General features: G+C 40.0%; 3 protein-coding genes across 3 annotated transcripts in view; 2 read left to right on the top strand and 1 right to left on the bottom strand.

The window, feature by feature from the left end:
• The window catches only part of cib2 (calcium and integrin binding family member 2), an 8,845-nt gene extending 5,807 nt beyond the window's left edge, over positions 1 to 3,038 (top strand). Inside the window, exons 4-6 of the mRNA XM_020619390.1 lie at positions 1,579 to 1,726; positions 1,818 to 2,013; positions 2,329 to 3,038. Of these exons, the coding sequence (XP_020475046.1) occupies positions 1,579 to 1,726; positions 1,818 to 2,013; positions 2,329 to 2,350 (366 nt within the window). The 3' untranslated portion in view covers positions 2,351 to 3,038. The remainder of the gene's footprint in view (positions 1 to 1,578; positions 1,727 to 1,817; positions 2,014 to 2,328) is intronic.
• A 3,135-nt stretch (positions 3,039 to 6,173) lies between these two features.
• LOC109971277 (SH2 domain-containing protein 7-like) lies at positions 6,174 to 9,762 on the bottom strand. The gene is made up of 8 exons (XM_020619416.1): positions 9,627 to 9,762; positions 9,392 to 9,462; positions 8,844 to 9,010; positions 7,893 to 7,982; positions 7,510 to 7,675; positions 7,270 to 7,425; positions 6,468 to 7,127; positions 6,174 to 6,357 (listed from the first exon to the last, which is right to left on the bottom strand). The coding sequence occupies exons 1-8, from the start codon at positions 9,679 to 9,681 to the stop codon at positions 6,310 to 6,312; spliced, it is 1,413 nt and encodes a 470-aa protein (XP_020475072.1). The 5' UTR covers positions 9,682 to 9,762; the 3' UTR covers positions 6,174 to 6,309.
• Positions 9,763 to 12,078: 2,316 nt separating this feature from the next.
• Positions 12,079 to 23,105, top strand: tbc1d2b (TBC1 domain family, member 2B). The gene is made up of 13 exons (XM_020619415.1): positions 12,079 to 12,506; positions 13,363 to 13,513; positions 15,106 to 15,280; positions 16,727 to 16,878; positions 17,140 to 17,393; positions 18,037 to 18,438; positions 18,569 to 18,679; positions 18,853 to 19,049; positions 19,705 to 20,199; positions 20,282 to 20,399; positions 20,604 to 20,789; positions 22,002 to 22,123; positions 22,539 to 23,105. Exons 1-13 carry the CDS (start codon positions 12,168 to 12,170, stop codon positions 22,732 to 22,734), a joined length of 2,898 nt encoding a protein of 965 aa, XP_020475071.1. The 5' UTR covers positions 12,079 to 12,167; the 3' UTR covers positions 22,735 to 23,105.
• Positions 23,106 to 24,990: the final 1,885 nt, after the last annotated feature.

Genomic DNA, 24,990 nt, shown 5'->3' with positions numbered 1-24,990 from the left:
GGTTCGACCTAAAACCATATTGGCAATCAGAGAGGATTTTATGTCTATCAATAAATGTGTCTAATCTGTTATTAAAGGGTTTTTCCAAGATTTTTGAAAACTGTGACAACAGAGAAACCGGTCTATAATTTGTGAAGTTGTGCTTATCCCCAGATTTATACAATGGAATAACCTTTGCTATTTTCATATTATTGGGGAACTGACCAAGTCGAAACGACATGTTAAAAACATGGGTTAATGGTTTGCATATCCCCTCGATTGCCCATTTAACCATTGTCATACTGATACCATCACTATCACAGGATGATTTATTACCACATTTGTTCACTATATGTATAATTTTCTTTTCAACAATTGGCTTAAGAAACATAGAACACATATTCCTTTCAATTGTATTGTTATTTATATTGACGTCTATACAAATGGTACTTGCTAAGCCAGGACCCACATTCACAAAAAACCTATTAAACTTCTCAACTACATCCTCAAATCTGTTGACCTGTGTCTCATTGTCCATAAAATATGGGGGGTAATTACTCCTGCTGGTACTGTTTCTAATCAATTTATTTAATATCTTCCAAGTACCTTTCATGTTATTTTATTATCCTCTAATACTTTAGAGTAATATTGTTTCTTACATATCCTCAATAACGCAGTTAATTAGTTCTTATATAACTTATATTTTTCTTCCGCCTTCTTGGATCTGTCCTTTATAAATTCTTTATATAACGCATTCTTCTTTTTACATGCATTCTGTAATCCCTTTCTCATCCACGGTTTCCCACTAAGGGTTTAGCAAAGAGATTTATAATTAGTCCCTGCTCTAGGCATATATTGACCCTTGCCTGTAAAACTGTCATGAGTGCATGACTGTAAGGATAGTAGGTGGGAGCCTGGGACCAGTCAAGGCAAGACTGATGAGGCTCAGGCAAAACATCATCCAAAGTCCTCTAAAGCTTCATAACCATAATCCTGTCTTGCCGAGGACTCGGTTTTAATGAGCCATGTTGATTCAACCGAACCAATTCAGGCTTTGCTGACATGTTTTAGGATATCAATTATAGCCTTGGTTTACCTGACCAGTAGGGTGTTTATACAAATGGGTTGCTTTGCTGAACCTTAAACATGCTAACTGTGCTCAGGAAAGCTGTTGTGCTTACAGTACATTGCCTACAGGTACAGAATAAGTGGGATTCTAAGTTTATTTTGATGGCCACCACTTCAGTGTGAATTTATTACAAGCTGTGTCAAATCAGTTAATTACAACCCCCCCAGTAGCAAGTTATGGTTGGGCAATGGAGGAGAAAATATTGGCTTCACCTTACCTGTAAAGATAGGGAGTCAGCGTTTTTCATTTAAACCCTGGGATCAGCAAAATACTTCTGGCAACAACACTTCTGCAGTGAAACAGACAGCAGCATATAAAAACACACGGTCATGAAACTCCTAGTGTGGTTCTCATACATTTCTTTTCTTATCCAAAATGCAGGCTCAATGTTGTGAGCTGTTCGTCATCTTACATGTAAGGAACGTGGACCAACAGCATTAGTTTATGGAAATGTTATCTCCTTCTTCCAGGAAAACCCTTTCCGTAACAGGATTGTAGAGGCGTTCTCAGAGGATGGGGCTGGGAATCTCAGTTTCAATGAGTTTGTGGATATGTTCTCAGTCCTCAGTGAAATGGCTCCTAGAGAACTCAAGGCCATATATGCCTTCAAAATATATGGTAATGGCTCATTTTATCCAATCTGTAATTTAAAATTTCCCAGAATGAAATTAAATGAAAATTAGTCAAATATAATCTCTCTTGCCCATAGATTTCAATGTAGATAATTATCTGTGCAAAGAAGACCTGGAGAAGACTCTGAATAAGCTGACAAAGGAGGAGCTGACTCCTGAAGAAGTTGAGCTGGTGTGTGAGAAGACCATTGAGGAGGCCGATTTGGATGGAGACAACAAACTCTCCTTTACTGACTTTGAAAATATGATATCTAGGGCTCCTGACTTCTTAAGGTAATTAATTGTCCCTCACCTAAAACAAATGGTGTTTTAAGGTTATGTTTATAAAAGGCATTTGTCAGTATGTGTACACCTCATTCATGCTGCAGCACCCAGATGGCCTGTAATCATTTTTACCATTTAAATTGTCACCTTAACAACATCACTTTCATCTCAAGCCACCACTATGCCCATTCATACAAATGGCCTCACCACTGTCTGTCCCCAGTGAAATGATCAACACATCTGTTCCCGATTCTTTCGTATATATAATGTATATATACAATATGGCTGTATATTTATTTATATTGTCTTTTTCTGTTACGTCAGTACCTTCCATATACGAATCTGAGAGAGCTTCGTGGAAAGTTACCAAGGTCGGCAGTGGTGAACCTCAGTACTCTACCTGAACCATGTCCTGGCCACGGCACAGTGCCTGTCTCACACTCCAATTGTCAAGTCACATCATCTCCAGCCTCCAGCTGTCCTCGCCTCAGTGAAGTCTGCTTAGTTAGAAATCCAAATTCATAAGACACGGAATTTCACCACTCCTGATAAAAATGTTTGTTTTCTCTTACCACACATACTGTAAAAGGGCTTGACCTGGGAGAAAAGGCTAATCTTGTCATAAACAGTAAGCCAGACTCTAGATTGCTGCTTACTGAACATGTTCAAGAATGCATAAAATGCTTATCTGTCTATATTGCACATGAAATACTCCTAGTCTTCCTACACCTAGATATTTGTAAGGACAAAGCTTGAAGTGGATAAAAGCACAGCATTAGCATTAAGGGCCTACAGATATTCTATATTAGCTATGCAATATTTGCACATGCAGTGTATTGCTTTTAGTCATTTTAGGTTGTGTTCTTTGCTTGTGGAAATGGAAGATGATGACAATCATATACTACTATTCTCCAGATAAATGAAGGGCTCATTCTGGTGGCGTTTGTCTTCTGCCTCTTCCATTATTGTGAGATGTTAGTTGCAGGCATTTTTTAGATATACATTTTACAGTATTATGTGACTTCAGGTATTTGTCTTACCTTGAATAAACATTTCTTTTTCTTTGCTCCAAGTGAATTACTTAGTGTGGTTTATTGCAGCTGTAAAAAAAAAAAAAGCATGAAGGGATCCTTAAGTACAGGAGCTCTCACTGGTCGTTAACCAAAATCGAATCATTTCAAGTGACTGGCCAGACCTACAACCTGCCCATCCATACAACCATTTCACTTCAGGCCACCCACCCATGATGATCAATCAGAGTGCACAGTAAAAAATCAGGAAATCACTGTGCATAGCCCATCATATGAGCTGTAATAACTTGTTAGGTGGGATGTGATCATTAGGGATTAGCTGCCTCAGCATTCACAAGCATAAATCCTGCATACACAGTTAGCTTCAATGGACAGCTGAAGTAAACAGCCTTGGTCAGGTTGGTTGATAATTAACAATTTTTGGTTACTAGGTTGTAGGTTACAGACTTGTACGAGGTAGATATGGAGTACAGTGTACTGTGTTGTTTTCCACAGTTCATGTTTTTCAGCTGAGGTTGCACTAGAGAGCTATAAATGTATATTGGGTAGCCTACATGCAGAACATGTTGTTATAAGTCTCTGTTTGGGTCACGGCTGAACATGCCTCTGACAATAATTAGATTTGAGTCATCTCTACATCTTTGTTGCCAAGTGCAATGACTGCAAAATAATATGTGGTTCAAACTGACACATAGTAGTTACAGCACAATATAGAAACTGGGGCATTAGCTGTAGGCTAAAATAAAACAAAACATAACAAGCACCCCAGTACAGGTAATTTCATCTGAGAAAACTGCATCAATCAACACCAGATGATAAGTGTATGAAATAGAGCCATGTTGGTGAATGGTATGTTTGTTCTTATAGACAGTCTCAACAATAAAAAATGAAGAGAATTGAGTCTTCTTTTGACTGAAGGAGGAGGGTGTTAAAGCCATTTAAGCTGTGTGCAGTCATCAGAGCAGCCAGTTAATCCATCCTTCCTTTATCGCCAGGTCCCTTTATGAGGGCAGCATCAAATTTTCAGGGTAATACGATGCTAATTGTGTAGCTTCATGAATTACGGGTTTCACTGAGAACATTTGTTAATTATGATTCTAGCAGAGAAGCTTCTGGCACAATGTGATACTGGGGCTCTAAAGCAGCCATTACTGTAAACAAATGTTTCTAAGGTTGAGAGAAGCCAAACTGTGTGTGAAACCCACGCTGCTTTCTCTTCATGGGACCTTGTTTGTTTAATTTGAGTTAATATAAGATGATGCCTTCAGCTTTCACAATATGACAACATGGAGGATTTATAAAGTGCTTGATGGCAGATAAAAATTCTTAAGGATAATAATGTTCTAGAGTAATAATTTAGTCATGTTTTTCCTTAAAATTGATTACTTATAAACAAAATGATTTATAATGCTTTATAATATACCACAATGCTATCATGCAGTTGTAATAAGATATGTAGTATCATCCTATATTAAGATATTACTTATTATTTATTCATTTATAAATACTTTTTTTATAAATCTCCATGATGAACGAGGAAACACAACCCACTGATGAAGCTCATGAAATGCAATTGAAAGTGACAAGAGAGCTGTCACTGTAAAATGTTTATATACTGTTATCATTCACTATGAATATTTCATAATTAATAAATGTATGACTATATTCTTTAAAATGTTCTTCCATATGCTTCATACTACAACATGGCAAGTTATAAACAAATTGGTAAATGGTATATGCTGATTTCAAACGCTAACTTTGGGGTTACAGTGAAGTTGAGATTCTTATTCACACTTACATAAAGTACTACAGCTGTCACATCTCTTTTGTTGGGCATTTTTCTTATTTTGCATAAACCTAGTGTGCTGTGTTTTTCAGAGTGTTATTTACAGGTGCTGAGATCCACTGATAATCAGGCAGTTATGACGTCTTGTTAATCTGTAACACACATTTCGTTCAGTTTTCCAGTGACATTTTATCATGTGGATCTCAGTTGTGAAAGTATCAGAAATGTCAGATTAACGTTCATGTTGGGTCTTTTGATATATTAGTGGTTTGGCATATCCTGGGTTGTATTGTTTCCTTAAGACTGTCACTCGTTTTCTACAAAAGTAATACATTGGCTGTACTTTCATTTAACTGTTTATGAAAATAACTATAGAAAGCACACATTTGGCTTTGAAGCTTTATAAAAATAGCTTTACTGACCTCATTAAAGCTATACTACAGTATAATTGGAAAGTAAAACACGACAGATGATAGAAAACAGTTCGTGGCATTTCAACATCTTTGGGACACTCCCCCGTTGCTGTTGTATACAGCTATTTGGAGTCTGTAATGTGTATGCAAATAAAATTTCCTGTGAACAAAGTGCAGTGTGTTGATGGCAGCAGCTACTAGTCAAACGAGATCAGTAATGCACGTGAAGGTTTTGTCAAATTTCCACTGTTAGTACACTATGTTCCTGTAGGAAGGTGACGTAATCATGTTTTAATAGACGGCTCTTCAAGTAAGTAACTATACAAATGGAAAAACATCGGCTGATAAGGACATACTGCACATAGCCTGTTTTGAACACCGATGGCAATTCCAGGAATTAAATACAGTGGAATTATCTATTGCATCATCATTTATTAGTTGGCTTTAGCAATATTTTATGAAGCAGCATCTGTTAGAGTATACAATCTCACAGCACAGCACATTGAATACACTTGAATTTGTCTCTGCTGATGAGCATAACTTCCATCAACAAAAACTGATATATCATCTGACATCCCCGTACATTCAGCCTGGTATCTGCAGCTAGAACAGGAATGAAATCAATGTCATTACCAGGGAGTGATCAAACTGTAGATGCCGTCTTCCCAAACCTGCTCTGCCTTCATCATCTTGACCTAACCACATGATCTGTATTGAACATTAACACATGAGCTGCATATTTTCCTGTGTAAATGAAACTCAGAAAATCTTTGACTTTTTTATTCATGAATTTGTGTTTAATTGCATCATTTGTTTTATGAAATTTCAGTATACAGTTTTGGCTTACAGTGGACAAGAAGATATAACTACATTATTATGTTTTAAAATAAATACAATAAAAAGCAAAAACAGAAAATGTCATTTGAAGAGCTGTGAACATGTAAGTCTATGGTGAATATATAAAATAAGTCACTGCAGCGTGTACTGTATATTGAACATTAGCCCAGTAGTGTGAGAGTAAAATTAGTAAACATTTTCTTCAGGTAACCAAGGTAAAAATAAAGTCTTAACCACTTCACCATTTCCTCTTGACCTCTGGGAAGAGCCATTTCCATTTGTCATTCTGCAGGAAATAAGTAATTGAATTATCACATACAGTTAAGCAATGAACATTAAGTGCAACTTGTGAAAAATGAAGTATTGAAATGAAAGTATTTAGTATTTGTTACTAACCTTTAATATCTTGGGTCTGATGTCGTCCAGGAGCTCATAAGTGTTGCTTTTGAGTTTAGTATGGGCTGTGTCCTCATGCCCAGGAATCAGTTCATATGTATTGTCATGAGGGAAGTGGCCAAAGAGGGCTTCTTCGGAGATTTCAGCGTACACTGAATCACTAGCCTCAGACAGTATAGCATGAGGGCTGCCAGGCCTGCCAGCCAGATGATACACGGCACTGTCTCTTGTGTAGTCCGGACTGTGGCTGCTGCTCTGCCTGCTGCATGACTCTGTCTTCTCTGACCATGGAGTATGACTGGTAGGCTTGGGGGAAAGTCTTGGTGGTGTGTAGGGGGATGAACTCAGCCTGTACTGCTCCCTATCGGAGGTGTTGTCCAGAAGCGGTAGAGACCTGGTCTTGCTGCACTCCAGCAGTCCAAGCTCAGAGGAAGCAGAGTTTGGTCCAGGTGGAGGACTGCACTGGCTGATGTGATCAAGGGCTGTGGTTCTCTGAGCTCTCCGCGGATTATCTCCTGGTGCCTTGTCTTGATGGGTGGGTTGGGATCTTTGTATCTTCCTGGGTGATTGCTTCCTGAGCTGAGCGTACAAAACTCTGTCCTGGTCATTCAAGGGACCACTATCAAGGTGCCTGTTCCTTCGAGGCAAAGGTGGTACTTTCTGTTTCACAAAACAAGCCATGTTGTTAACCCTTGTGTTCTGTTAAGAATCTTAAACTCTGCTTGGGCATACTTACTGAATACAGTTTTGCTACAACATGTTATATAGAATAACGTCTTTGAAAACGATGGACTGCACTCACCTCTAGGGTCCTGTTGCTCTTTGGTGGCCATGTAGGTGGCTGCGCTGAGGCTGAGTTGGCGTGTTGTTTTTGTAAGTTCTTTTCAGCTCTGCTAGCAACCGCTGGTTTTTCTTTAGGGCTGATTTGAATGATATCATAAAGCTCTTCATTCAGCACCTGCAAAACAAAACACCAATTAGACATTTATTTTCAGTTAATGATAAAGGAACGAAAGTGTCTCAAAAAGGAGTTTGGTCTCACCTCATAGCAGGAAGATGTCAGATATTCTCCAAACGGCTCAATGGGACTTGTCTTGTAGTATTCTATTAGATCAGAGACTGTGCTGTGTCCCTCTGTGTCTCCACAGACAACAAACTGTCCTGCTTCATTTTGATTTATCACAAAGTGTCGACACCGATCCCGGCCTCTGCAACAAGAAAAAAACGTGTTAAAGCCCTGACACTGCACAACACATTCTTGTTTGCCTCATTTTATAGCAAGAGCTTTAGTTTTGAATAGAACTCGTACAACCTTTAGGCCTTGAATGTTCACTAATGTGGTAATTTGGCAAAAAAAAGTAGTAGTAGGGGTATATTTTTACTATAGTAGAGCTGGGAACTTGTTTAGATTAAATCAGCACTCACTTATAGGATAGTATGTACCCGATGGCCTTATCACTGAGACGGATGAGGAAACAGCCAAGCTCCTTTTCACTGAGTATCTCTTCAGCATCCCTGTTGATAAAACAATAAGGCATTATTAATTTCAGAACTTTTTAGTACATGAGTTTCCCAAAAGCCCACTTAGCATAAGTTTACAGTAAGGGAGAGGTAGATTTTTTTTAACTAGGCAGATCACGTAATTCACCTTGGAAATTACAGTGCATCTAAGGAAAATCCATTTCATGACATGAAACTGTCATTAGCAATACTCGGCTTCTCGTGTACTGTAACTATCCCCTATGCTCTTTATGTAGGTGTCTATGTCTTCCAGAGGAAGGTGTGTGTTACTAAGTGGCCACTTTCCATTATAGAAAAAAATATGTTGAATCTGTATATTGCTGCTTTTAATTTGAGGCTGTTCTTTTCTATATTTGTGCTGATTAGTTAGTCCGTTATTTATAACAATGCCATTCAGTTGTATTCAGTGTTTTTACAACTGGTTTAAGTGAGGCCATTTGGCCATGTTTCTCTTTGGCATTTCTTTTAGACTATTTATTTTAAAAAATTTCTGTTAGGGTTGCATTGAAATTTTTTGTATTGTTAGTTCTTAAATCAGGTCCCTGAGTACATAAATTTTGTTCCTTATATGTGTTATCATTCTGGAATGGCAATAAAACATTTTTGAATCCTTGACATAAACAGCCTCCTTTACAGCTGGTTTCTGGACTAAAGTTAAGAGTAAATAAATAATGCTAAAATATCACTACACCTGATAAATACTAAAAATAACAAGGCTTTAATAATAAACTAAACATTGTATCATCACCTTCTAAGATATATAAAATGTAGAAGAGATCATTTGTTATCCTAGTTTTTATAAAGTACTGAGTGTGAAAGTTAATCTTTAAGTAGACTTCCTCAGTGAATACTTACTTTCTGGTGATGAAGCCCAGGAACCAAGTGGGGAAGAAGCCGTTGTGGACGATGAGTGGCACTTGAGTCTCTATAAACCACTTGGAGGCCAGTTCCCTGAACCTTCCTTCAGCCCCTTCAGTCAGAGAATCCATCTGTGGTTCTCGTTGGTCTGTCTTCACCTGGGCCTAATCAAAAAGCCACACAGATACTCACTGAAAACAGCAGGCATTCATGTCCTATCATATTCAGTGAGGTTGTACTTTAACAGTCTGATTTGCTTATTTTTAAGGAGGTGTCACTCAGAGAGTAGAAGCAATTTAATGTTGTCATTCTTGTTGTAAAAAGCTGCTGCAAAAATTTAAATAAATAAATAAATAAAACACTGGTTACTCCAGCTTCTGTTATTCAAATGTGCACTTCTTAACATATATCTAACTACTTAATCTAATATAGTCCACAAAGCCTGTTCAAAACCTACAATGTCCTTTGTCACTGTAGAAGTAAAACTGATCTGTTGTTAATAAGTTAGTCATGAAAACAGGAAATAAGAGCAGTGCAGTTCGTACCTTTAAACAGAACGTCAGACAGGACCTGAGGCACTGTGATTTTGGATGTTTCTGATTCTTTGTCCTTGGCCCTGTAAAGTGACAGATCTCTTCAAATCTGGTTTTCTGTTGTCTGCATATTGTGCAGCAGTCCCTTTCTATCTCCAAAGAAAAAAAATATATACTCTTACACTTTATTCTAATTCAAATAAAAATGTCAGATACTGTTCTTAAAAGTTTCAGGTGGAGTACATACCTTTCCTCGCGATTAACAGTGCATGGTTTGAAGCTGGTGTCATTTCAGCAACCATTAAAATGCTTCTTTCAACTTCTGAACTGTCTGTAATCTCCAACCAAAGGTCTTCTGAGGGAGTATGACCCTACATGGGAGATATAGACAGATGACATTTAGAATTACATACATTTTTCCACTGGCCTGGAAAGCAGTGGTGCTCGGCAACGGCATAGCAGAGTTCATACAGCTCATTTGCATGAAAAAGATGGCTAAAGACCGCCTAAGATAAAAAAAAAAACAAGCACTTCCTGAAGAGAAACGGAAAGTAAGCTGTGCAGAAAATGTGGTTTGTGCGCATACGAGTTGAAGGGTTTACAAGAGGAGATGTTTTACCCACATACTGTCTGATTACTGTAGCAATGGAGATACAGTGCGTCAGCAGTTGATTTTTTGGGTTGTTTTTCTGACCTGGGTTTGCAAAACAGGGGCAAATGTGTGAAAGGAAATATTTGGGAAGATTCAGTAGTGATTTTGGAAGGTGTAAACAAAACCCTAATAAGACCAAATATTTCCCAGCCTTGTTTTTAGGCTGTCATAACTCATTCCCCCCATGTCTGAGACAGTCGTCATGAATTATGTCTATGGGTTTCTGCTCTGTAGTAAGCAGTAGGAACTCCCTGTGGGGGAGAGGCAATAACCAGAAACAGTCTGTGTCATAGTGAGTGGGATGAGTCTGGATTTCAGCCCTCTCCCATAACAGCATTGCTCCAACTTTAATCACATGCCACTGCTGTCTATATGCAACTGATTAAAAAGTGTCTGAAATTGATCAGGGTGACTCTGAATGTCTTCAAATTTTATTTCATTGCAGTTTTCATAAAATGTAAGGTAGAGGCTGATTATTTACATACCCACCCAACATTTTTACAAATGCATACAGTACCTACTGTATGTTCCATGTGTGACTAAGTATTGCTATATGACCTAGAACTTTAACATCATCTCAGAAGGTTTTTTTATGTCTTTGTGAGTCACTACTGCATGTGCCCCTGTGGGGGGGTGTACCGGATTAGGGTCAAATATTATCACGAGTTCCGTGTTTGTAAAGAACCTGTTCAACACTATCTATGTGTAGAGTTATTATGCACATAATGAATTGTTAACAGTGCCTGAACAACACAAAAGTGTATTTTATCTCCAGCAGCTGTGAAATAAACTGATATAAGAAAAGAAGTAGATTAGAGCCATCAGACAGGTGCCAGACGGGCTCGTTAGGATGTTTCTTCAGTCTTTCTGGCGACATGCAGTACTGAGTGGGAGGCAGTTCTGTAAAGGTCACAACTCAGTTAACTGCTGTAAAATGTCATTACAACTACATCACCTTTGATTTCCTTCAAACATTGGGGTAAAGCAATCATCCTGACAAACAACCTTATTATAATGCAGCTGGAAACAAAACATCACTATACACAGTTCTTACCATAAAGTCCATTTTCCTGTTTAAGGAAAGTTTAAATGGGAGAAATTATGTGTTGTGTAATACGCATTTCCAAGCATCAGCCGAAGACTGATTACTCTCCATGACCCATTATGTTATAACATGTTCAGGCCTGCAAATCAACTTAGGGCATCTTGAAAAACTGGTTTATTTGTGCACTTTAAGAATGAGCTCTGGGGCCATGTATGTTCCAGCAGGTTAAGCTCTTTTGTTTTAATATTAACGTATAAGTCACACTGTAAATAATATATGGCTAGAAGCAGTATTTCACTACAGGACGACTGGTTGTCAGTGGTGGGATGTAACCAAGTACATTTAGTCAAGAGCTTCACATCAACCACAGGCACTGCAGTTAAGATTGCATAGTACTTTTATTTTTGATACTTTGAGAGTGATGCTGATAATACTTCTGTTCTTTTGCAAAAATCACATTTTAAATGAAAGACTTGTAATTAAGTATTTTTTTATTATTGTATTTCAGCATACACTAAGCTGCCATGTGAGGATCTTATCTGTCATATCCAACAAGCACCATTATGTCGCCTACTACAGTACATAATAAGGTTGGTGAAGTATTAACTTAGTTAGCCTGGTATAGTATCGGTATTGTTATTGGTATGGGTTGTATTGACTTTTTGTTTATTTTATGTCTCTAATTTGGGGATACTGATTATTAATTACTATTATATTGGACATTGACCTACAATATGTCTTTAACATGATCTCTTCCAAACCCATAATTCTGTTCTTGGCCCCTGCTTCAACCTGCAATGGATTAGTTTTACAGTGTGGTTGTTTAATAAGGAAAAAGATTTTGTTTTTTTCTGCAGAAATGTTGCTGTTCTTCTTTAAGATGGACAATCTCATGTGCACCTTGTCCGTGCTCTTGTCAAACACCTCCGCCTAGGGGTTACTTCTGCAGCTGGCGCAGGAAAGCAAGCACACGTCACCTTTGGAATAAACTACATCTCCCGTGATCCTCTCTACATGAGGCAGGCAGTCATGCGGATGGGAACAGGAGTGGGCATCCGCTGGATTTCAGAAAGATTTAACTTAGAGGGAAGATGCACGAAGAGAAGGATGGCACCGAAACAAGCTGCAGAAGTACGCGGGTTCTGGCCTCCAGGTCCGTGGATGCGCCCGAGTTGGATGGAGCGAAGGAGCAGGCCTCCAGGCTGTGCGGCTTCTTGAACAAACTGTCAGGCAAGGGACCCCTGAGAGGTTACAAGCCGAGGTGGTTCGTGTATGATTCAAGGAAATGTTATTTGTATTACTTCAAGACTCCCCAAGACGCCTTGCCTCTCGGGCACATCGAAATATGCGATGCGTGCTTCAGCTACGACGTGGAGGGGGAAGAGGGGCAGTTTGAGATCCGCACTGCCGGGAAGGAGTTTCTCCTGAAGGTACAAACTTTTCCTCATGTGTAACTTCATGGCTGTTTAGCAGTGCTGACCCTGTTTTGCTGTCATTTGACACGCCCTGCCTCTCTGTTGAGACACACACACACACACACACACGGTAACGTTACAGATTCATTCTGACCTTAGCTTTAAATCACACACAGGAGTAGAACTGATGGCAGGGATGTGGTTGGACAGTGTTCACTCGCTTTTATGAAAAGCTGGTTATCAAAAACAACTAATCAACAAAAACAACTTCATAGGTGGTGTTTATCAGGCAAGAGCCGATTCACGCCGTCAGCTCCTCGTTTACATTTAGAGACATTTTTAAACCGATTTAAATGCACATGAGCTGAGCTGCACACATGACATCTGTGCTTTGTCAAGGGTCACAGCAGCTCATGTGATGGGCTTCTTTGCTGTCATATGACTGTGACAGGTTCAGTGCCTGGACAGGTGCTTCTGGTTTCACTCAGCCTGGCTGGCTGAAAGCCTGCATCTGTTTTAGCAGCTGGTGGAATCGGTTATCTACAAACAGCTTGTATGGCCTGACGCCGGAACTGAGACTGAAACCAGTGTCTGCGTTCACATGACAGAGCTTAATATTAACCTGCTATTTAAAAGCTGGGGTGTTTCATAAACTTTATTTAATTCCACAGCTGTTACTTTCTTTTCCAGCCAAGGTATCAGCCCATTAATACTGATGCTTGAGTTGTCTTTAATGCCTGATCTCTAAAATGTGATTGAATTGCATCAGCAGTGTGTAAAATGCCTCACTAAAGCTGATCAAAGGTTAAAGTTCTATCATCTTATCCATCCAAGTGAATAGCTCTGTTTATATGTGTATTTATGTTCGCAGGCCCCCAGCAGGCAGGTGATGCTTTATTGGCTCCAGCATTTGCAGCAGAAGCGCTGGGAGTACAGCAACACCCGAGGGTCCGGCCAGGGAGACAGCTGGAGCTCCCTGACCCTGGCCTACCCTCGCACCGGTCTCGTAGGCAAAGACAATGGTAGGCGTGTGCACACATGTACAGTGCCATTTTTACTGCTGTGCTGTATCCAGGCAGTCACCTGAAAGTAAACACCTGTATCTGATGGAGTAATATTTACACAAGTGCTCCAAACACAAGTAAATTTAATTTGTTGCCAGATTCCAGAGTGTCTATAAAAACTTGGCCAAAATACACTATATCTAGTGTGTGCTTTTAGTTTAATGCAAATCTGATTTTGTGTATCGCATGTTGTTTTCAAGGTTCACACACAAACATCTGCCGTTGCACTGTCACTGCAACGGCAGATGCAGCACAGTATATTTATACTGTCCCAGCACAAGGCTGCTGTTCCACTTACTCATTAATTGATTGATGTTCTCTCATTATCATTGCACTGTCACTGAACAAATGCAGCACAGTATATTTATACAGTCCCAGCATGAGGCTGCTGTTCCACTTACTTATTAATTGATTGATGTTCTCTCATTATCAGTGAACATGCAGTATGTATGCAGGCAAAATGAGCTGTCATCCCAGTCTGTGACCTCACTGGTTATGGTGGTCCAAACTGTGTGGGCACCAAAGTTTGGTTCCTCCGTGGGAAACTGTGAACAATTCAATGACTAGTGGTCTGTTAATGTGTTTTTGTGCCCTATTTTTGTCGATTCAGTTTTTGCTTGATTAGATATGAGACTTATTTGAACACACATACACTACCAATCCAAAGTTTAGAAACACTTTCCCATTCGAATCAATGGGAACTTGTCTCCAAACCTTTGACTGGTCGTGTAGTTTCTGTCAGTTTGGTGACAGTTACCAAACAGCTCACAGATTGCACTCGATAGCTGGATTACTATTTTGTAATAAGCTGTCATATATCTGACGCCTTCAGACTGCAAATAAAATGCATGAGGTTCTAATTTAACCTAAAGTCTGCATGCAAATAACCCATAATAAATCTTGAAAACAGCTATTTAAATCAATTCGTTTTTCATTTTCAAGTAGCCCTTATTGTCCTGAAAAAGAATACATCCACGTTCACACACAAAAGCAGTGTTGTTGATTAAAAGAGTTACTATTATAACTGTATTAGAGTTTTGTTACCATTATTTTAAGAAATAGCTGAAATTTTCCTAGTCTTAAATGCTCCTTACTTGGATATTTTGTTTTACACATACTAATTTGCTGGCACAGGTTTAGAGAGCATAAAAGGATCTGGTTTTCCTTGTTTGAATGTCCCGAAGCCTTCAGAGGTTTTATCGAAGTCTCATCGTTGTCACACTTGATTCACAGTGTAACAGCAGCTTGTGTGGTAGCCGCCGGTTTCCCTCTGGGTGTGATGGCAGCTAATTTCATACAAACAGGAAAATTTATGTTTAGCATCCTACATCCTCCGATGGTTAGCAAGACGCTCGTGCACCTGCACATGTGCTGTAAATAGCATTCTGGGTAACTCTACTGCATCACTTGCATTTTGGAATCCATTCAGGGTCATTACAATCTCATTTTCTCTACAAACAATGTACATATCTGAGGTCCTGTAAAAGAGCGATGGCGATATGAGCTATGCTGTATTAACATTCTGTTATCTAATGTATGTCATGTTTCAGATGCCTTTGTCCTTGAGAAGCTAAGTGAGAGTATGGAGAAGGTCCGCAGCGATTTTGCCATGGAGACAGAATCAGATGGTGAGGGAATGGTGGGGATCCACATGGCCAGAGGACCCTCTGCTGTGTCCACAAGCCCCCTCAACTTCTCCCTCAAAAACTTTGGTACAGAACTCAGGTAAGGCTGGACAAAGCCTTTCTTTATCTCAGTTTGATTTTATTGTGCCAACATTTTTAAAAAGAAGTGAAGTGTATTTTCAGCTATTTGTTTTGAGCCCTTGCAAAACATGTACAACTAGTTTGTCTGCTTCAGTTTGTGACCCGCTAGAGGACGGAGGCACAAACTGTACTGAGGAAACCAGACACCTCTTCACTTCTTCCTGAAGTGGACTGCAGGGGAGGAAATGGTTAAATGTCTTATACTTGTATAGCGCCTTTCTATACTTTTTACAGCACACTCAAAGCGCTTTCACACATTATTCAGCCATTCACCCATTCGCACTCTCAAGCACTCACGCATTCACACACCGGTGACATCACCAGGAGTAACTGGGGGTTCAGTGTCTTGCTCAAGGACACCTCGACATGTTGACTGGACAAGCCGGGAATCGAACCGCTAATCCTCCGGTTAGGAAACGACCCGCTCTACCTCCTGAGCCACAGCCGCCCCGTTACATTGATAGTTCACTATGTTCTAGTATTCAGCCACCAATACTTCTCCTTCTGGGTCACACAGCACATCTATTCAAATGATGTAACACATTGAAATGCAAAAAAGATGTGATGTGGATTTTGAAATTGTTTCCCATCCATGATGGGAAAATTGCTCACTCATTAAGGTGCACAGGAAGTTGAGCTGCGTTGCTGCCCATCCCTAACAGCATGTGTCCACATCCGGCTGTTATCCTGCTACATTGCGTGATGTTTAGAGTGCTTCCAGAGAGAATACAGAATGAACACCAGATGTTTTCTGATATTTTGTTCTTTCCAAACAACCGAAACATTTTCTCACTAAGTGAAATAGTGTTTCAGTTAAGCGCACCTGTAAGTTTATCAGTGGCAGTTTTTGCAGTTGCGACTCATGATCGTAGTAGATGCAGCTCAGGAATGTTAATGCCAGAACTGTGACTGGGTTGCATGCTCATAAAGCACGAGTGAACCTCTGTTGGTTATGTGGACTCGTTAGATAGCTGCATTGACCGAAGTGTGCTGGTTCTTTAAGGTGGAGGTGCTTTGGATGGCTGAAACACATATGGTTTAGATGGGGTATGACACAGGTGAGAATTGCTTTCTGCTGCACATGGAAAAACCAGACTGTTGTCCATTTGAAATAATGTCACATTTAGATATTTAAAAACATGAGTCTGCCTCACAATGGAGTTGGGGGCGGTCACAACCCTGTTCATTTACTATATATTCACCTTCATAATACGGCGTTAACGGACCCATTTATTTTATGATGAGGAAGCCTTATCAGAGCATCAGGCTTCCCTGCAGTTTGTCCTTGATTCCTGTATATTTGAACAATGTTAACATGATATCAGTCACCTACTGCCCAGCATGACTCTGAACCTCCGTAGTCTTGGTCTCACTCACCCCTCCCGTCTGGTTTCTGGTCTTTCAGGAACTCCATGCTTTATTTGCGGCAAGGCAGAGGAGGTGAGAACAGGCGCAGCGTGTTTTACGCCGGCAGCAACAACACAGAGGAGTGGGAGCTGGTGGATGCTCCGCCCAAGGACTTCTCTGAACCGAAACATCATTCAGACACACACAGACGTATGTCCACCACCTGCTGCCTCAGCCTCTCATGTAGTACTCATACGCAGCTTACATTTCCCAGAGAAGATTGTTTTGGCTTTTATTGCTCTAGCCATTTGGTCATTACTGTGACAAATGAACCAACAATGCATTTTTCAAAAACCATGAGTCTCTTTTGCTACTTATCTTTGCTCATGCCTGTTGCCAACACATACAGTTTAAAATTATGGGTGGGGGTGTTTCACGTGAAACAACTGTTGACATTCTCTTCTCTCTCAGATTCCTTTGGGTCAGCATTTACATTCGACTTTGTTCGGAACTCGTCGCGTCAGAAGAAACCTTTCCTGCGAGACATGATGAGCTCTGGGAGGTCCGGGCGCAGCACTGAGACGCGCAGTGCTGAGACCTCTCCGGTGGAGTGTAATGGCAGTAAATCTTTGGAGATGCAGCTTCGCCTTCAGAACCAACAGGAAGAAGTGAGCCGTATGCAGCAGGAACAGGCCGAGCTCAGAGAGGAGCTGGCTGGTCAGAAGGTACCACCGCCTTACTCGCATCATTTTCAAAAGGAATTCGCTACAATTGTTATTGCTGTTATGAGTGGAGTAGACCATCCTGTCATTTTACATTTTTATCTATAAAGCACCAGGATTGACATTATAATATGTGTATTATTCACATTAAGGGGAATTAACAAAGTGACTGGGCTGCGGTTTGGTGTAATTCTAATGCTAATACAGGAAGACAGCAAATGTTTAGTAATGCTTAAGCAAGAGATGAAGAAACAATTCTCCTAGCAACACAGCTGTTACTCTCTGTTCTTGTTTTAGTGTTTTGAGATTGGCTGATCGGTCACACTTGCTGCAACACTAGCTGGATGAATAAATAATGTGTGTCTGCTTCTGCTGTTTTACTTGGTAAATGGTCATTTAGCAGGGATTTACTGATTAGCTTAGCTGGTGTAAGCTGGCTATGATTGCATTCAGGAAAAATCAACAAACAGAATATGCAGCTGCCCTTGATGAGTGCAGTAGTTTTTGTTAATTGGACAAATATTTGTCACCTTCAAGATAATTGATTAAAAAAATCATTTAATTCAGTCCTTTTTCTGTGAATAAAGGCATGATTCCGACACTGCAAGTTGATGTGTTGTCCAAACAAATTCTCTTTGTCAACCAGGAGCTAGTTAGACTTTTGCAGCAGACCCTGAGGACATCTCAGAGTGACAGGCCAACAATGTGCCCTCCAGCTTCAGACCAGAACCAGACTTCAGCCATAACCCAGGGAGAGAACACCCAGTTGGAGACATTGCTTCTGGAAAGAGATGGACAGATCCAGTCCCTGTGTGGCCACATGGAGCGTCTCACCCTGGAGAAGGAGAGCCTGCAAGCAGAACTGAAGGGCCTGAAGATTAAGGTGGGGGAGATTAATGACCAGCTGGGGATGCTGATGGAGACCATCCAGGCTAAGGATCAAGTCATCATGAAGCTGTCGCAGGAGAGCTCTGAGCACAGCGGCAATCCAAATGAAACCGGTTCGTCATCTCCCAAAAAAGAGCAGCAGGAGCTGGACATCCTCAAGGTACAGAAGGAAACACCTAGACCACTTTTAATGTCGATAGAGAATTAATTTTGTTTTTATGGTTTGTTTATGCTGTGGTTAAATTCTCACTTTGGTTAAATTGATGTACTGTGTGTTTTTTCACTTTCAGGACAGCCTTCAAGGCTACAAATCTCAGAACAAGTTCCTGAACAAAGAGATCCTGGAGCTGACAGTGTTACGCAGAAATGCAGAGGGCAGAGAAAAAGCTTTAGAAGCAAAGGTACTCTGTTTTATTTGGAGCATTTAATGGATCATTACCCTCTTAATAGAAACAGGAAGTCTGAGTAATGTTTAGGGGAAGTCCAGGATGGGCCTTAGCTGATGACCTCTAACTCTAACATGCCAGCAAGCAGATGGTTTGTGTTTACTCCTGTCTTCTTTCCTTTGCTGCAGTATATAGCCCTGGAGGCCAAATTGTGTCAGGTGGAGAGTAAGTATCTGGTGCTGCTTCAAGAGGTGAAGAACCCGGTGTGTTCTTCTGCAGAGCAGAGCCCTGCTCGTGAGGTCATTTCCAGATTATTAGAGGATGCACTGCAGGCAGAGAGCTCTGACCAGCAAGATCACCCTATCTTCAAACCAAATACTGTCAGGTATGGGCTATGCAAAATAGGTTGTTTTGTGTTTTGTACATATAGAAGATAAAGGTAAAATTTTTCAACAGGACCGAGAAAAAAAATTAAAAATAAGATGCTTTAATATTTTGCTTTAAATTTAAATGAATTTAACTATTGTAAAATTATAAAAGCACTTTCAAACAGTTATTCTGCATCTTGACATTTATATGGGTTTCGCAAAGATGTATAGCTCAGTGAAGATGATCTCACATGTCATAATCAGAAATTTCAAGCATGGCTATAGTGTAGTTGAGTAGAAAAATTCCACTGTCTGAAACATTAAATGCAAAAGTGTCAAGTTCCTTAGTATCACGGGTTGCAGTTCTACATAGACGTAGCAGTGTAGACCAGTTTTACTCCGATTGACAGCTGCACTCAGTTCTGGCTGAATCTTTACTGGAAAAACTAGCTCTGCTAACCGGTGTCTTTGTCGCTACTTCTCTGACTAATGTGCAAGCTCAGGCTTGTCAAAATATATTGTTAGAAATACAGGAATTTCCTGTGTGATGTTGAACTGAAGGCATGTTGATGATGAAATGTGGTAATCCCCCCCCCCACTCCCCATCTCTTGTAATTACTTTCCTGTGTGATGTGGAACTGAAGGCATGTCTCTTCTTTCACTCATGGTTAGTGAGTATGACGTGTATGGCTTCAAGACGGTGCCTGAGGAAGAAGAAGAGGAGGAGAAGCTGGATGCAAAGGTGAGAGCCTTAGAGCTGAAGTCCCTGTCCATGACAGATCAGGAGGTGTCTGTGGGAGTTAAGTGGGAGAACTATCTTGCCAGCACAATGAATAGAGACCTGGTGCGCTCCCCTGAGCTCAAGGCCCTGATCCGCTGCGGTGTGCCCCATGAGCACCGGTCCCAGGTGTGGCGCTGGTGCATCTCTTTCCACGTCAAGAAGTTTCGAGAGAACTTGCCAACAGATTATTATGAGACCTTACTAAATGTGGCCCGGGAGAAGCCCAACCCTGCCTCAAAGCAGATCGAGCTGGATTTACTACGCACTTTGCCCAACAACAAGCACTACGCCTCCCCCAGTGCAGCCGGTATCCAGAAACTCAGGAATGTCCTGGTGGCCTTTTCCTGGAGGAATCCAGACATCGGCTACTGCCAGGGACTAAACAGGTACTAGAGGGGGATCTAGTTTTTCCCCTTCTTGTTTTCTCCCTTTAGGAACATTAATTTTTATTGCATGCCATTTCTTCAGGCTGGCTGCCATTGCCTTGCTCTATCTGGACCAAGAGGATGCCTTCTGGAGCCTTATAGCCATTGTGGAGGTCTTTATGCCAAGGGACTATTACACCAAGACTTTGCTTGGCTCACAGGTAAACACGCTCAAATAATATAACAGTGGAAGACACAGAGACAAAAGGTGTCATGATGTTGTACTCCTGTGACTGAGCCTGCCAATCATGACTTTCCAGAACAGGATTGCAGTGCAGTAGTTAGCACTGTTTTTCCCTTATGTTTTCCACTGCTGTAAAAATGATATTCTCAACTAGCCATATATTTTGGTTGTGTTTGCGCAGGTTGACCAACGAGTGTTCAAGGACCTGATGAACGAGAAGCTACCCCGGCTCCACGCGCATTTCGAGTACCACAAGGTAGATTTCTCCCTCATCACCTTCAACTGGTTCCTGGTGGTGTTTGTGGACAGCGTGGTGAGTGACATCCTCTTCAAGATCTGGGATGCCTTTCTGTATGAAGGACCAAAGGTGAGAAGCAGAGAGAAGTAAATCTGTGGTTCTATAATCTCATATTGCCAGATTTCTGTCTGGACATGTTCGCAGAGCTGCAAAGAAAACTAAGTGAGATAAGCAGTCTTGAAAATTGTAGCTTTTCAGCTGGCTGAGTTAAAGTTCACCTGCATTTATAGATGATAAGTCTGATTAATTTTCTGTTTGGATGTCAACAAGTTCCCACAAGAGCAAATTTAGAGGTTCAGCATATAAAACCTGCATTTGTATTTGAATTCCTCTAGACCCCTGTGACAAGGTGGGATCATGGCTACACAGAGTTAAAGTTCCAGTATTTATTATGTTTATTAAGAGTGGATCAATGTGTGTCTCCCATCTCTGCAGTGTTTTTCATCATTATAGTGCTTTTTAGCCTGTTTTAGCTTGTTTTGGATGTTTGGCCTTTCATAAACCCCATTTACAACAGCAGCAGGCAGATGCTTTCTACAGAACTCCACTGTATGTTATCTGTGCAGCACAAAATTGCAGACAAAGTCAGTTCAGTTTTATTTGTATAGCACCAACTCAAAAATACAAAAATGCATTTTACATAGCGAAGTATAGACCGATTATTATAATTATTATGCAAGCCACAAACACAATTCTGAATGAATTCTAATTTCACCAAATCTCTGCTGGAAAGTGTATGGGGGCAGTTGTTTGCTAACAGATAAGCTAATACAACTCTCACGTGATACTGTATTAGCACTGTATGGTTTTAGCTTATAGGCTTATAGCCCCTGAGTTTAACAATCATTACACCTGCCATCACTTTTTGGCCACTTGGGTGCAGCAGAAACAAGCCGTGGACACAACACTGATAAAATAAAATGGTTATGGAGACCTTGTTAGCAAACAGTTTATTTATACATGCAACAGATAATGAGCAACATTAGCAGCTATTTTGGAGTCATATTTAATATTTAGAGGTTTGTGGTGGGAATCAGACTTTTATTCAATTGTAGTTTCAGCTGTAACTGTAAATAAATGGCTTTTGTCTCACAATAATGATATAATAAGCATATATTATACTGTGCTGTGAGGTCAATGGAAATATGGGTGTGCTCGGAAACTCCTCCAAAAGTAATAAATACTGCCTTCAGTCTTACATGTCACAGTGTAGTACGGTATACAGTCACATAGGGAAAGCCATTAGGTGGATTTCACAGCTTTGACAATTTCTCTCCACAGATCATATTTCGTTTTGCCCTCGCTCTGTTCAAGTACAAAGAGGAAGAGTTTTTGAAGTTGTACAACTCTACAGCCATCTTCAAATATCTTCGATACTTCACACGCACAATCTTGGATTCAAGGTGCAGTAACTGCAACTTGTTTTGGCATTTTATCTGTATACGTGTGACATTTCTGACAGTGTGGCTATAGTAATAAGGAGCAAGATAATTAAACTTGCAGTAGATGATCATATTCCTTTGCTCTTTGGTTGGTTGTATACAAGCAGACAGCTCACTTACAGTCTGAGAACTTAGCATTTGTAGACATTGAAGCTAATGAGTAATTTATCATTTTTACATCAGAACAGCACATCAGGCTAATCAGTCCTAATAATTGTGCAACAATGACTTTGGGAGACATTGGTAAGGAATACACCTAGTCACTGAAAAAGGAACAACAGGATGTCAAATTCAGTACATCTACACAGCGCAGGGCCTGCAGAACAATAGAAAACCATTCCAGAGTCATATGACTGTGTGTTTTTCCTTTTTCCAGGAAGCTGATGAATATCGCCTTTGTGGACATGAACCCATTCCCCCTAAGGCAAATCCAGAACCGCCGCTCCTTCCACTTAGAGAAAGTCCGTCTGGAGCTGACCGAGCTGGAGGCAATCAGACAGACCTTCCTCAGGGAGAGAGAGACGAGTCAGGATGGACGAAGCTTTGTCAGCGATGATGAGGAGGACAACTGACCTTAACCTAACGCACATTTTCTGGCCATGTAGCTTAACAGTGAAGACAAAGAGATCAACTCCCCACATCAGTGATGAGTTGGAGGTGCAAAGATGGGATTTTTTTCCCTAGTGTTGGAGTTGGTCTCTGACTCAGCGCTTTTACAATCAACTTTATACTTTTTGAGCAAATTGGATCAAAAGACCAAAACATTAAAGACCAAATGGGCGTTCTATCAGTATTCCTGCCATTTTTTTTGTAAATGCCTTATTTGTTGTATGCTCTGTTTATGTGATGGTATACATGTCTTATGGCTCTTCACTCTGCAATGCCAAGCGCAACACTTTCTGTTTGAATCAGTATTTTCAATAATTATGGCTGTGATTTTTTTTTTTTTTTTTTTCTCAAGCAGCTGGTGATTTTTGGCCATTGAAGGAATGAGTGTGTATTTTTTATTTTTGTTTTCATTATGGTTCAGTTTTTTGTGCTTTCTCTGCACCTAGTTCTTTTCCATAAATGTCAAAAATAATTGTTTATGCAAGTTCAACAGCACCTATTTTGTGTTCGATTCCTGTGATGCACTTGAATCACTTATGCTGATATTCATTTTTTGCTGAAACTTAAGTTTTAGGTTGTCCTGATCACTGACCAAAATTGTACAAAACATTCCAGCCTTCAGATTCAGAAGTGTATGTGGTCCAAAACAATATATGCAAAGATTTACTGTCAGGATCAAAAGCTAAATTTACCCTTATGTTGTCCCTTAAACAACATGTATAACATTTATGGGAAGGCTGCACAATTTGAAGCCATAAAGGTGTCGACCATTATTGCCTTTTTTGGTTATATAGGTTCAGTTTATTTTATGTGGGGGATTTTTTTATTTATTTTTTTTTGGCAAACATTTGGGGTGTTTCAAGTGTTGAATGGATAAATCCTACATGTATTAGCATTCATTGTCCTCAGGGTGGCAGTGTAACATTTACATTTTCACAGGTACTCGCCATACAGTATGATTTATAAAGTTTATTATACTATTTCAGCTTCAGATGAAATGACTGAAGTCAGTCTGTCAACATGATTAGTTTGTTAAAATAGAAATGATTTGTAATCTATGAGGCAAGTATTTCAGGAGACACGTGGAGCAAGAACTTTCTCTTTAAAGTCCAGGCACTTACAGAAGACTTACTTTTTTAGCACTGTGACAACATCCTTTTTTTTTTTTCCACACCTGTTGTACGGCTCCTGCTTTTTAAAAAACCAGTATGACAAATATTTCGCACATCAGAACTCTCCTGTAAAGTAACCATGTTTAGATTTTAATTAGTGGAGGTAGATTGTTGTAGAGGGGCACAAGTGAGTTTTTCCTCACATTATCTTTTCTCCTGTGTGCTGATGTATTGTTTACAACTTTTAATTTTCTTTATGTTTGATTTACTCTGAGCTGTTTCCAGGTTTGCCTTTGCTATTATTTGCAAAATTGACCACCTTTATTTCTGCTCCAGCACTGTCAGCTGAGGCGTTTTGTGTAACAACCTTTGCTGGACCAGCTGATCAAGTGTCAGAACTGCAGATGTTTTGACCATGAAAGTGAAAAAGACCAGTAAATGTTAAAATTAATTGTTTTCCTCATGAGAGCAGGTCTCTCTATAAATCAAAACTTTCAAGAAAGATTTGTTTTTCAGGTCCAGTGGTTTTTTCAGATGTCCCATACAGTATGCTTCATGGTTGACTTATATTTCATTACCCATATTTAAAAATGTCAGTAACCTCTTGTTTTAAGACTGGTTTGCATGCTTTTTTTTTGTTTTCTGTCATGTTATCACATTGAATAAGCTACATTTAAAATGATTGTCTTCTCTTTTTCTTTCTTTTGCTTTTCCCAGCAGTGTATTGCACAATTGTAGTGATAGGATGACTTCAGAATATTATGCTTTCTTTTGTATGTAAATCTCTATGGTATGATTTAAAATGCACAAAGCTTTTATGTTAGAGAAAAAGTATGCACCATGGTATGTTTTTGTAATAGCAGGTGAAAGACAATTTCATTAAACAATGGTTGACTGATCGTGTTGTGTCTCATTTGCAGGTGTTTATAGAAAGCAGAAAAAGAACAACCTTATCTATCCCCAGTTATTTAAATGCTGCTTCAGTCATCTGTTTTGATGGGCTGCTGCACTCATGCTGCAGTTTCATAGTAGAGCCATCAGGGGGAGGGGCTTGGGCAGACACAAAAGCCCTATGGTGCTGCTGTAAGTGACAGAAAACAACAGGGA

This window comes from Monopterus albus, unplaced genomic scaffold (genome assembly GCF_001952655.1).
Source record: "Monopterus albus unplaced genomic scaffold, M_albus_1.0 scaffold218.1, whole genome shotgun sequence".
NCBI lineage: Eukaryota > Metazoa > Chordata > Actinopteri > Synbranchiformes > Synbranchidae > Monopterus > Monopterus albus.
This window is presented reverse-complemented; position numbering and strand designations above follow the sequence as displayed.